The 11,989-nt window shown below is 53.3% G+C and overlaps 2 protein-coding genes across 2 annotated transcripts in view; one reads left to right on the top strand and one right to left on the bottom strand.

Annotated features, from left to right (window-relative positions):
• Window positions 1-3,221: 3,221 nt before the first annotated feature.
• On the bottom strand, window positions 3,222-5,013 carry LOC120508653 (DNA-(apurinic or apyrimidinic site) endonuclease-like). The gene is made up of 3 exons (XM_039722464.1): window positions 4,903-5,013; window positions 4,662-4,819; window positions 3,222-3,470 (listed from the first exon to the last, which is right to left on the bottom strand). The coding sequence occupies exons 1-3, from the start codon at window positions 4,952-4,954 to the stop codon at window positions 3,222-3,224; spliced, it is 459 nt and encodes a 152-aa protein (XP_039578398.1). The 5' UTR covers window positions 4,955-5,013.
• A 1,026-nt stretch (window positions 5,014-6,039) lies between these two features.
• LOC120508654 (O-sialoglycoprotein endopeptidase) overlaps window positions 6,040-11,989 on the top strand; it is a 9,396-nt gene continuing 3,446 nt past the window's right edge. The window contains exons 1-6 of the mRNA XM_039722465.1: window positions 6,040-6,283; window positions 6,357-6,476; window positions 8,054-8,229; window positions 10,383-10,478; window positions 10,591-10,640; window positions 11,665-11,743. Of these exons, the coding sequence (XP_039578399.1) occupies window positions 6,169-6,283; window positions 6,357-6,476; window positions 8,054-8,229; window positions 10,383-10,478; window positions 10,591-10,640; window positions 11,665-11,743 (636 nt within the window). The 5' untranslated portion in view covers window positions 6,040-6,168. The remainder of the gene's footprint in view (window positions 6,284-6,356; window positions 6,477-8,053; window positions 8,230-10,382; window positions 10,479-10,590; window positions 10,641-11,664; window positions 11,744-11,989) is intronic.

Here is an 11,989-nt window from a genome sequence, read left to right as displayed (position 1 = left end):
GGGCTTCCCTGAGGGGGCGGGGCCTGGGGGGGCGGGGCCGAGCAGCACCTGAGAGGCCCAAATTTGGGCGGTTTTGGGGAAATTTGGGGTAAAAAACAAAGGTGGGGCACAATTTTGGGGATGGTGACGTCATCAGCCCTCAAATTTGGGGGGATTTGGGAAAATCTGGGTGAAAAAAGGAAGTAGGGCGCCATCTTGGGGGTGATGACGTCATCAACGCCCGAATTTGGGCGATTTTGGGGAAATTTGGGGTAAAAATGAGGATAGAGTGACCTTGTGGGGCTGATGACGTCATCAGACCCCAAATTTGGGGGAATTTGGGAAAATCTGGGGTAAAAACAAGGGTGGAGCACCATCTTGAGGATGATGACGTCATCAGGACCCAAATCCGGGAAATTTTGGGGGAATTTGGGGTGAAAAACGAAGGCAGGGCGCCACTGCAGAGCTTATGACGTCATCAGGACCCGAATTTGGGCGGTTTTGGGGGAATTTGGGTAAAAAGGAGGGCGGGGCGCCGTCCTGGGGCTGGTGACGTCATCAGCCCCCGAACCGGGGCGGTTCCAGGTCGGTTTTGGGGCAATTTTGGGACATTTTGGGTCAGCACCTGATTAAAACCAGGCGGCGCCATCTCGGCTTCGATGACGTCATCACCGCCAGACTCCGAGCCATTTTTGAGCCGATTTCAGCCGATTTTGGGCCGATTTTAAGAGAATTTTGACCCAACCCCAGCTCAGTCAAACACTGGCTCGTTCCAAAGCGATTTTGGGCTAAATTGAGGTAAAATTGGGTCAAAAACAAATCCAATTAAAAGCGTTTAGCTTCGAGTGATTTTGAGCGAATTTGAGCAAATTTTGGGCAAAATTGAGCCAATTTTGGGCCGAAACACGTCCAATTAAAAGCGGTTAATGTCATGAACTGGAACTTTAATTTTAAGCGAATTTAAGCCAATTTTGAGTGAATTTCAGCCAATTTTGAGTGAATTTGAGCCAATTTTGAGCGAATTGGAGCAAATTTTGGGCGAAATTGAGCCAATTTTGGGCCAAAACCCATCCAATTAAAAGCCGTTAATGCCATGAACTCGAACTTGGATTCTGAGCAAATTTCAGCCAATTTTGGTCCAAATTGGGCCAATTTTGGGCCAAAACCCATCCAATTAAAGGCCATTAATACCATGGAAGTCGAACTTGGATTCTGAGCAAATTTCAGCCAATTTTGGTCCAAATTGGGCCCATTTTGGACCAAAACCCATCCAATTAAAAGTGGTCAACACCATCAAACTCAAACTTCGGTTTCGAGCACATTTAAGCCAATTTTGAGTAAATTTAGGCCAATTTTGACCAAATTTGAGCCAATTTTGGACCAAAACCCATCCAATTAAAAGTGGTCAACACCATCAAACTCAAACTTCTGTTTCGAGCACATTTAAGCCAATTTTGAGTAAATTTAGGCCAATTTTGACCAAATTTGAGCCAATTTTGGACCAAAACCCATCCAATTAAAAGCAGCTAATGCCATGAACTGGAACTTTAATTTTAAGCGAATTTAAGCCAATTTTGAACGAATTTGAGCAAATTTTGGGCAAAATCGAACGAATTTTGGGCCAAAACCCGTTGAATTAAAAGCGGTTAATACAATAAAACTCGAACTTTGATTTCGAGTGAATTTAGGCCGATTTTGACCAAATTTGAGCCGATTTTGTACCGAAACCCATCCAACTAAAAACGGTTGACACCATCGAACTTGAACTTCGGTTTTAAGTGAATTTGAGCCAATTTTGAGCAAATTCAAGACAACTTTGGGCCAAAACATGTCAAATTAAAACCGAACGACGTCATCAATCTCCAGCTTCGATTCTAAGCAAATTTGAGCCAATTTTGAGCAAATTTGAGCCAATTTTGGACCAAAACCCATCCAATTAAAAGCGGCTAATGCCATGAACTGGAACTTTAATTTTAAGCGAATTTAAGACAATTTTGAGCGAATTTCAGCCAATTTTGGTCCAAATTGGGCCCATTTTGGACCAAAATCCATCCAATTAAAGGCCATTAATACCATGGAAGTCGAACTTGGATTCTGAGCCAATTTTGGTCCAAATTGGGCCCATTTTGGACCAAAATCCATCCAATTAAAGGCCATTAATACCAAGGGACTGGGAGAGGACTGGGAGGGACTGGGAGCGACTGGGAGGGATTGGGAGTGGATTGGGAGGGACTGGGAGGGGATTGGGAGGGACTGGGAGCAACTGGGAGGGGATTCAGAGGAATTGGGAGGGACTGGGAGGGATTGGGAGTGGATTGGGAGGGATTGGAAGGGACTGGGAGAGGACTGGGAGGGACTGGGAGCAACTGGGAGACAGCTGGAGTGGATTGGGAGGGAGTGGGAGGGGATTGTGAGGGACTGGGAGGGGACTGGGAGCAATGGAGAGACAGCTGGAGTGGATTGGGAAAGGGCTGGATGGGACTGGGAGGGACTGGAAAGGATTGGGAGGGACTGGGAGGGGATTGGGATGGACCAGGAGGGGATTGAGGGGGACTGGAATGGACTGGGAGGGACTGGGACGGGGACTGAGCAGACTGGGAAAGGTTTGGAACGGCTTGGGGGTGATTTTGGGGCTGGTTGTTGTGATTTTGGGGCTGCTTGGAGTGACCTTGGGGCTGTTTGGGGTGATTTTGGGGAATTTTGGGGCTGTTTGGGATGATTTTGGGGCTGTTTGGGGTGATTTTGGGTAGTTTTGGGGCTGTTTGGGGTGTTTTTGAGGCAGTTTGGGGCGTTTTCGGGGCAGTTTTGGTGCAATTTCAAGCCAATTTTGGGCCGACAAATTTGTGTAATTCCTGGACAATTCCGGGGCTGTTTTTGAGGTGATTTTGAGGCAGTTTGAGGTGATTTTGGGGTGGTTTGGGGCGGCTTGGGGTGATTTTTGGGTGGTTTTAGGTGATTTTGGGGCAGTTTGGAGTGATTTGGGGGCAGTTTTGGGGCGATTTCAGGCCGATTTTGGACCGACAAATTTGTGCAATTCCAGGACAATCCCGGGGCTGTTTTTGGGGTGATTTTGAGGCAGTTTGAGATGATTTTGGGGTGGTTTGGGGCGGCTTGGGGTGATTTTTGGGTGGTTTGGGGTGATTTTGGGGCAGTTTGGGGTAATTTTGGTGTGATTTTGTGGTGGTTTGGGGTGATTTTGGGGCAGTTTTTTGTGATTTCAAGCCGATTTTGGGCCGATAGATTTAGCTAATTTCGTGGCCGTTTTTGGGGCGATTTTTGGGCGGTTCGGGGCTCTCACCGATGCCGTAGGTGACGTCCAGAGGCTCGGTCTTGGCCAGCAGCCCCACGCCGCTGTAGCCCGGCCGGTCCTTGGCGCTGGACCAGAACTGGTGCGGCAGCCCCGGCAGCGCCCGCACCTCGGGGGGCACGGCCGACACGGCACACTTGGTCTCCTGCAGGCACAGCACGTCCGGGGCCTCCTCCTGCACCCACTGCGGGCCAAAAACACGAAAAAACAGTGAAAAATCCCATCAAAATTAACCCAAAATGGAAAAAGCGCTACTGAAATACCCCAAATCGGTGAAAAACAGCCCAAAAACAGTTAAAAAACCCGTAAAAACACCCTGACACGGCACACTTGGTCTCCTGCAGGCACAGCACGTCCGGGGCCTCCTCCTGCACCCACTGGGGAGCAAAAACACCCAAAATCGGTGAAAAACTGTTAAAAAATATTAAAAAACGACGAAAAACTTACCAAAACCACCTAAAACCAGCAAAAAAGGGTCCAAAATAACCTCCAAAACACCCCAAAACACTGAAAAACCCTTCCTGTACCCGCTGGTGAAACAACATCCCAAAACAGTGAAAAACTGTATTAAAAAACCCAAAATCGGTGAAAAACTGTTAAAAAATATTAAAAAACTATGAAAAACTTAACAAAACCACCTAAAACCAGCAAAACACGGCCCAAAATAACCCCAAAAACACCCCAAAGCACTGAAAAACCCTTCCTGCATCCACTTGAGAACAAAATATACAAATTGGTGAAAAACTATACGAAAATACCCAAAACTGGTGAAAAACTACATTAAAATATCAAAAACCAGTGAAAAACTGGACTAAAACACCCAAAACTGGTGAAAAATGTCCCAAAATCAACCCAAAACCACCCCAAAACACTGAAAATCCCTTCCTGTACCCACTGGAGACAAAAAATACAGAAAAACGGTGAAAAACTGACCAAAAATGACAAAAAATGATGAAAAAGTATAAAAATTATGAAAAAATGGTGGAAAACTGTAGAGAAATGCCTAAAAATGGTGAAAAGCTGCCCCAAAATAAACCCAAAATGGTGAAAAATTCTCCACCTAATGGGGATCCCAAAAATCCCTGAATATGGTAAAAAATGGGCAAAATTACCACAAAATGGTCAAAAACCCTCCGAAATTAACATAAAATGATAATAAAATCTCAAAAATTAGCCCAGAAAGATAGGAAATTGTCAATAATTAACCCAAAATGGTAAAAAACTTGTCAGAAATCAATGCAAAATGGTAAAAAAGTCTCAAAAACTTATATAAAATTATAAAAAATAGTCTAAAATTAACCCAAAATGGTAAAAAAACCCCTCCAAAACCAGAGATTGGCCCCTCCCACACCCCCACAAGCCCCGCCCCTCTCACCTGGGCCCCGCCCTTGCGCAGCCACGCCCTCAGCCCGTCCACGTTCCATGACGTCACCTTGAGCGTCCAGCGCCGCCCATCGGGCGTGGCCTCGCGGGTGGGCGGGTCCTCGTAGGGCGGGGCCGGCGACGCCTTGGGAGCCTTGGCGGGGGCGGGGCCTGCGGGGATGGCGGTTTGTACTGGTTTATACTGGTCTTTATTGATTTATACTGGTTTATTTTGTTTTATTTTGGTCACTCACCGGCCTCGTCCCCGCTCCCGTTCTCCTCCTTCTTCTTCCCGCGCTTCGGCATGGCGCTGGCCCCGCCCCTTCCGCCGCTGGACACGCCCCTCCGGCCTTCAAGCCTCGCCCCTGGAGCCAATCAGAGCGCGCCCTGGTTTAACACCCGCCTCCCCCTCACAGCCCAGCCAATCAGAGCGCGCCTCCCCTCACGCAGCGGCAGCCAATCAGCGCCGCCGCCGCCACGTGCGGCCCTGGGGGCGGGACCGGGGCCCGAACCGGCTCCGAACCGAGTCCGAACGGGCCCGAAGCGGCACCGGGAGCGATCGGCTCCGAACGGACCCGAACCGGGAGCGATCGGCTCCGAACGGACCCGAACCGGCTCCGAACGGACCCGATCCCGCCCTCTGCGCTCCCCCTCACCCCCGCCGGCTGCCAATCATCTCCCGCAGTGTCCAATCAGCGCCCGCCCTTCTCCCGGTTAAACCCGCCCCCCTCCTCCTCAGCGCTCTGCCGCCCGCCAATCAGAGCGCGCCGTGCCTCAGCGCGCGGGGCCAATCAGAGCGCGCCGTGCCTCAGTGCGCGGGGCCAATCAGAGCGCGCCGTGCCTCAGCCAACGGGGCAAATAAGAGCCCGCCGTGCCTCAGGAGCGGGGCCAATCAGGGCTCGCCGTGCCTCAGCGCGCGGAGCCAATCAGAGCGCGGAGTACCTCAGACCGCGGGGCCAATCAGGGCTCGCCGTGCCTCAGCGCGCGGGGCCAATCAGAGCGCGCCGTGCCTCAGGCGCGGGACCAATCAGGGCTCGCCGTGCCTCAGGCGCGGGGCCAATCAGGGCTCGCCGTGCCTCAGACCGCGGGGCCAATCAGGGCTCGCCGTGCCTCGGCGTGCGGAGCCAATCAGAGCGCGCCGTGCCTCAGGCGCGGGACCAATCAGCGGCGGCGGCGGCAGCGGCGCGAGCGGCTCCGCGCGCGGGAAGCGTGAGAGGGATGCTCGGCGGAGGGGGCGTGGCCGGAACCGGAAACGCTCTCGGAGGCGGCTAAGGCGGGAAGCGGAAGTGACGCAGCGGAGCGGCGGGGGCAGCGGCGCGAGCGGCTCTGCGCGCGGGAAGCGTGAGGGGGATGCTCGGCGGAGGGGGCGTGGCCGGAACCGGAAACGCTCACGGAGGAGGAGGATAAGGCGGGAAGCGGAAGTGACGCAGCGGAGCGGCGGGAGCAGCGCCGTGAGGGAGCGGCGGAGCCGAGCGGCGGCGTGACGTCACCCCGCGGGCCAGCGCCACCGGCGTGACGTCATGCCGACCGTGCTGGGCCTGGAGGGCTCCGCCAACAAGGTGGGGGCGGGGGTGGTGCGCGACGGCGCCGTCCTCAGCAACCGCCGCGCCACCTACGTCACGCCGCCGGGACACGGTGACGTCACTGCCCGTCCCCCTCCGCCGTTCCCGCTGCCGGTGCCCCGGTGCTGACGTCATTCCCCCCGCAGGGTTCGCCCCCGGGCCCACCGGGCGGCACCACCGGGCGGCGCTGCTGGGGCTGGTGCGGGCGGCGCTGAGCGAGGCCGGGCTGGGCCCGGAGGACATCGACGGCGTGGCCTTCACCAAGGGTAGGGACCGGGAACGGGAACCGGGAACGGCACCGGGACCCCACAGACCCCATAGGTCTGGGTTTTGGGGTTCCCATTGGCGTTTTTGGGGTTCCCGTTGGGGTTTGGGGGACATTTTAGGGGCTCTGGCCTCTCCCACTCCCCCCGGGGGGGGGGTTTGGACCTTCCCATTCACTTTGGGGTGGGTTTGGGATATTTCAGACCCTCCCACTCTTCTGGGGGCGTGGTCCTGGACCCTCCCATTCATCCTGGGGGTGGTTTTTGGGGGGCTTTGGGGTGGGTTTTGGAGTTTTTGGGGTATTTTGGACCCTCCCATTGCCCCCTGGGGGATTCCCGGACCCTCCCACTGACCCTGGGGGTGGGTTTTGGGGATTTTTGGTGTGGTTTTGGTGTGGGCTTTGGGTGGTTTTGGGGGTTTTTGAGCGTTTTTGTGGTGGATTTTGGGGTTTTCGGGGTGGATTTTGGGGTTTTCGGGGTGGATTTTGGGGTTTTCGGGGTGGATTTTGTGGTTTTTTGGGGTCCTGGACCCTCCTACTCCCCCCTGGGGGGGTCCCGGACTCTCCCACTGACCCCGGGGGTGGATTTTGAGCATTTTGGGGTTTTTGGGGTGGTTTTGAGGGGTTTTTTGGGTGGATTTTGGGCTTTCAGACCCTCCCACTCCTCTGGGGGGTGTCCTGGACTCTCCCATTCACTGTGGGGACGGATTTTGGGGGTTTTGGGGCGGTTTTTGGGGGGATTTTGGGGCGGTTTTTGTGGTTTTTGATGTCCTGGACCCTCCCATTCACTTTGGGGGTGGATTTTGGGGGTTTTGGGGCGGTTTTCCGGGGGATTTTGGTGTATTTTGGGGGGACTTTGGGGTTTTCGGGGTGGATTTTGTGTTTTTTGGGGTCCTGGACCCTCCTACTCCCCCCTGGGGGGGTCCCGGACTCTCCCACTGTACCCGGGCGTGGATTTTGGGGGGATTTTTGGGTATTTTGGGGTTTTCGGGGTGGTTTTGGGGGGTTTTTGGGGTGGATTTTGGGCTTTCAGACCCTCCCACTCCTCTGGGGGGTGTCCTGGACTCTCCCATTCACTGTGGGGACGGATTTTGGGGGTTTTGGAGCATTTGGGGTTTTCGGGGTGGATTTTGTGGTTTTTTGGGGTCCTGGACCCTCCTACTCCCCCCTGGGGGGGTCCCGGACTCTCCCACTGACCCCGGGGGTGGATTTTGAGCATTTTGGGGTTTTTGGGGTGGTTTTGAGGGGTTTTTTGGGTGGATTTTGGGCTTTCAGACCCTCCCACTCCTCTGGGGGGTGTCCTGGACTCTCCCATTCACTGTGGGGATGGATTTTGGGTGTTTTGGAGCAGTTCTTGGGGGGATTTTGGGGTGGTTTTTGTGGTTTTTGATGTCCTGGACCCTCCCGTTCACTTTGGGGGTGGATTTTGGGGGTTTTGGGGCGGTTTTTGGGGGGATTTTGGGGTGTTTTTGGGTTATATTGGGCGGGCTTTGGGGTTTTCGGGGTGGATTTTTCAGTTTTTGGGGTTTTCGGGGGTCCCGGCCCCTCCCATTCACCCCCGTGGGGGTGTTCCCCCCCCAGGCCCGGGCATGGGCTCCCCCCTGGCGGTGGTGGCGGCCGTGGCGCGGACGCTGGCGCAGCTCTGGGGGCGCCCCCTGCTGGCCGTCAACCACTGCGTGGGGCACATCGAGATGGGGCGCGCCCTCGGCCCCGCCCCCGACCCCCTCGTGCTCTACGTCAGCGGCGGCAACACCCAGGTGGGGGCGGGACCCATGTCGCGACGTATCGCGACGGCGGGGGGCGATATCGCGGGGTATCGCGGTGATAGAGGGACAAAATGGCGGCTATCGTGACGGTAGAGGCACAAAATGGCTGACATTGCAATGATAGGGGCACAAAATGGCCGATATTGTGATGATAAAGGGATAAAATGGCTGATATCGTGATATATCATGACGATAGAGGGATAAAATGGCTGCTATAGTGACAATAGAGGGATAAAATGGCTGATATTGCAATGATAGAGGCACAAAATGGCCGATATTGTGATGATAAAGGGATAAAATGGCTGATATCGTGATATATCATGACGATAGAGGGATAAAATGGCCAATATTGCAATGATAAAGGGATAAAATGGCCCCCTCCCATTCACCCCCGTGGGGGGGTTCCCCCCCCAGGCCCGGGCATGGGCTCCCCCCTGGCGGTGGTGGCGGCCGTGGCGCGGACGCTGGCGCAGCTCTGGGGGCGCCCCCTGCTGGCCGTCAACCACTGCGTGGGGCACATCGAGATGGGGCGCGCCCTCGGCCCCGCCCCCGACCCCCTCGTGCTCTACGTCAGCGGCGGCAACACCCAGGTGGGGGCGGGGCCCATGTCGCGACGTATCGCGGCGGCGGGGGGGCGATATCGCGGGGTATCGTGACGATAGAGGGACAAAATGGCGGCTATCATGAGGATAGAGGGACAAAATGGCTGACATTGCAATGATAGGGGCACAAAATGGCCGATATTGTGGTGATAAAGGGATAAAATGGCCGATATCGTGATATATCATGATAATAGAGGGAGAAAATGGCCGATATCGCGAGGGTAGAGGCACAAAATGGCCGCTATCGTGACAATAGAGGGACAAAATGGCTGATACTGCAATGATAGGGGGATAAAATGGCGGATATTGCGATGATAAAGGGATAAAATGGCCGCTATAGTGACAATAGAGGGATAAAATGGTCAATATTGCAATGATAAAGGGATAAAATGGCCGCTATAATACTGCAATGATAGGGGGATAAAATGGCGGATATTGCGATGATAAAGGGATAAAATGGCCGATATCGTGATATATCATGATAATAGAGGGAGAAAATGGCCGATATCGCGAGGGTAGAGGCACAAAATGGCCGCTATCGTGACAATAGAGGGACAAAATGGCTGATACTGCAATGATAGGGGGATAAAATGGCGGATATTGCGATGATAAAGGGATAAAATGGCCGATATCGTGATATATCATGATAATAGAGGGAGAAAATGGCCGATATCGCGAGGGTAGAGGCACAAAATGGCCGCTATCGTGACAATAGAGGGACAAAATGGCTGATACTGCAATGATAGGGGGATAAAATGGCGGATATTGCGATGATAAAGGGATAAAATGGCCGATATCGTGATATATCATGATAATAGAGGGAGAAAATGGCCGATATCGCGAGGGTAGAGGCACAAAATGGCCGCTATCGTGACAATAGAGGGACAAAATGGCTGATACTGCAATGATAGGGGGATAAAATGGCGGATATTGCGATGATAAAGGGATAAAATGGCCGATATCGTGATATATCATGACGATAGAGGGATAAAATGGCCAATATTGCAATGATAAAGGGATAAAATGGCTGATATCGTGATATGTCACGACGATAGAGGAATAAAATGGTCAATGTTGCAATGATAAAGGGATAAAATGGCCGATATCGTGATATGTCACGATGCTAGAGGGATAAAATGGCCACTATAGTGACAATAGAGAGATAAAATGGTCAATATTGCAATGATAAAGGGATAAAATGGCCGATATTATGATATATCATGACGATAGAGGGATAAAATGGCCGATATCGCGAGGATAGAGGCACAAAATGGCCGCTATCATGACAATAGAGGGACAAAATGGCTGATATCACGACATATCGTGACGACAGAGGCACAAAATGGCCGCTATCGCGACGACAGAGGCACAAAATGGCCGCTATCGCGAGGATATCGCCAATATTGCAATGATAAAGGGATAAAATGGCCGATATCGTGATATGTCACGATGATAGAGACACAAAATGGCCGCTATCGCGACGACAGAGGCACAAAATGGCCGCTGTCGCGAGGATATCGCGACAGGCCCCGCCCCCCGCAGGTGATCGCCTTCGCGCGGCGCCGGTACCGGATCCTGGGCGAGACCCTGGACGTGGCCGTGGGCAACTGCATCGACCGATTGGCCCGGCTGCTGCAGGTGGGACACGCCCACCCCGCGGGGCCACGCCCACCCCGGGATGGACACGCCCACCCCCGGGATGGACACGCCCACCGGCCACGCCCGCGCTGACCACGCCCCTCTCCCGCAGATCCCCAACGCGCCCAGCCCCGGCTACAACGTGGAGCAGCTGGCCAGGAGGTGGGGCCTGAAAACAGCGGAAACGGGCCCAAAATGAGCCAAAAATGAGCCTGAAACTGAGCCCCGAAAACACCGGAATTGGGCCCAAAATGAGCCAAAAATGAGCTCAAAATGAGCCTGACACTGAGCCCCGAAAACACCGGAATTGGGCCCAAAATGAGCCAAAAATGAGCCCAAAAATGAGCCTGAAACTGAGCCCCGAAAACACCGGAATTGGGCCCAAAATGAGCCAAAAATGAGCCCAAAAATGAGCCTGAAACTGAGCCCCGAAAACACCGGAATTGGGCCCAAAATGAGCCAAAAATGAGCCCAAAAATGAGCCTGAAACTGAGCCCCGAAAACACCGGAATTGGGCCCAAAATGAGCCAAAAATGAGCCCAAAAATGAGCCTGAAACTGAGCCCCGAAAACACCGGAATTGGGCCCAAAATGAGCCAAAAATGAGCCCAAAAATGAGCCCAAAACCACCTGAAATGGGCCCAAAATGAGCCCAAAACTGACCCTGAAACTGAGTCCAAAACTGACTCTGAAACTGAGCCCAAAACGGCCTGAAATGGGCCCAAAAATACCCCAAAGCGACCCCAAAACTGAGCCCCAAAAACACTGGAATTGGGCCCAAAACTGAGCCTGAAATAAGCTCAAAATGAGCCCAAAGTGACCCCAAAAATACCCTGAAGTGACCCCAAAAACTGAGCCCAAAATCCCCAAATCTGATCCCAAATGCCCTGAATTCACCCCAAAGTGACCCAAAATCCCCAAATCTGACCCCAAATCCCCTGAATTCACCCCAAAGTGACCCAAAACCCCCAAATCTGACCCCAAATCCCCTGAATTCACCCCAAAGTGACCCAGAATCCCCAAATCTGACCCCAAATCCCCTGAATTCACCCCAAAGTGACCCAAAACCCCCTGAATTCACCCCAAAGTGACCCAGAATCCCCAAATCTGACCCCAAACCCCCTGAATTCACCCCAAAGTGACCCAAAACCCCCAAATCTGACCCCAAACCCCCTCTCTGTCCGCAGGGGCCGCCGGCTGCTGCCGCTGCCGTACGTGGTGAAAGGCCTGGACGTTTCCTTCTCGGGGCTGCTCTCCCACCTGCAGGTACCAGAACCGCCCCAAAATCACCCCAAAACCACCCCAAAATCACCCAAAAACCGCCCCAGAACCACCCCAAAAAGTACAGGTATCAAACACCCCAAAACTGCCCCAAAAACACCCCAAAACTGACCCAAAATCACCCAAAAACCGCCCCAGAATCACCCCAAAAAGTACAGGTATCAAACACCCCAAAACTGACCCAAAATCACCCCAAAACTGACCCAAAATCACCCAAAAACCGCCCCAGAA

Source organism: Passer montanus, unplaced genomic scaffold, assembly GCF_014805655.1.
Source record: "Passer montanus isolate IOZ18808 unplaced genomic scaffold, ASM1480565v1 scaffold484, whole genome shotgun sequence".
Lineage (NCBI taxonomy): Eukaryota > Metazoa > Chordata > Aves > Passeriformes > Passeridae > Passer > Passer montanus.
This window is presented reverse-complemented; position numbering and strand designations above follow the sequence as displayed.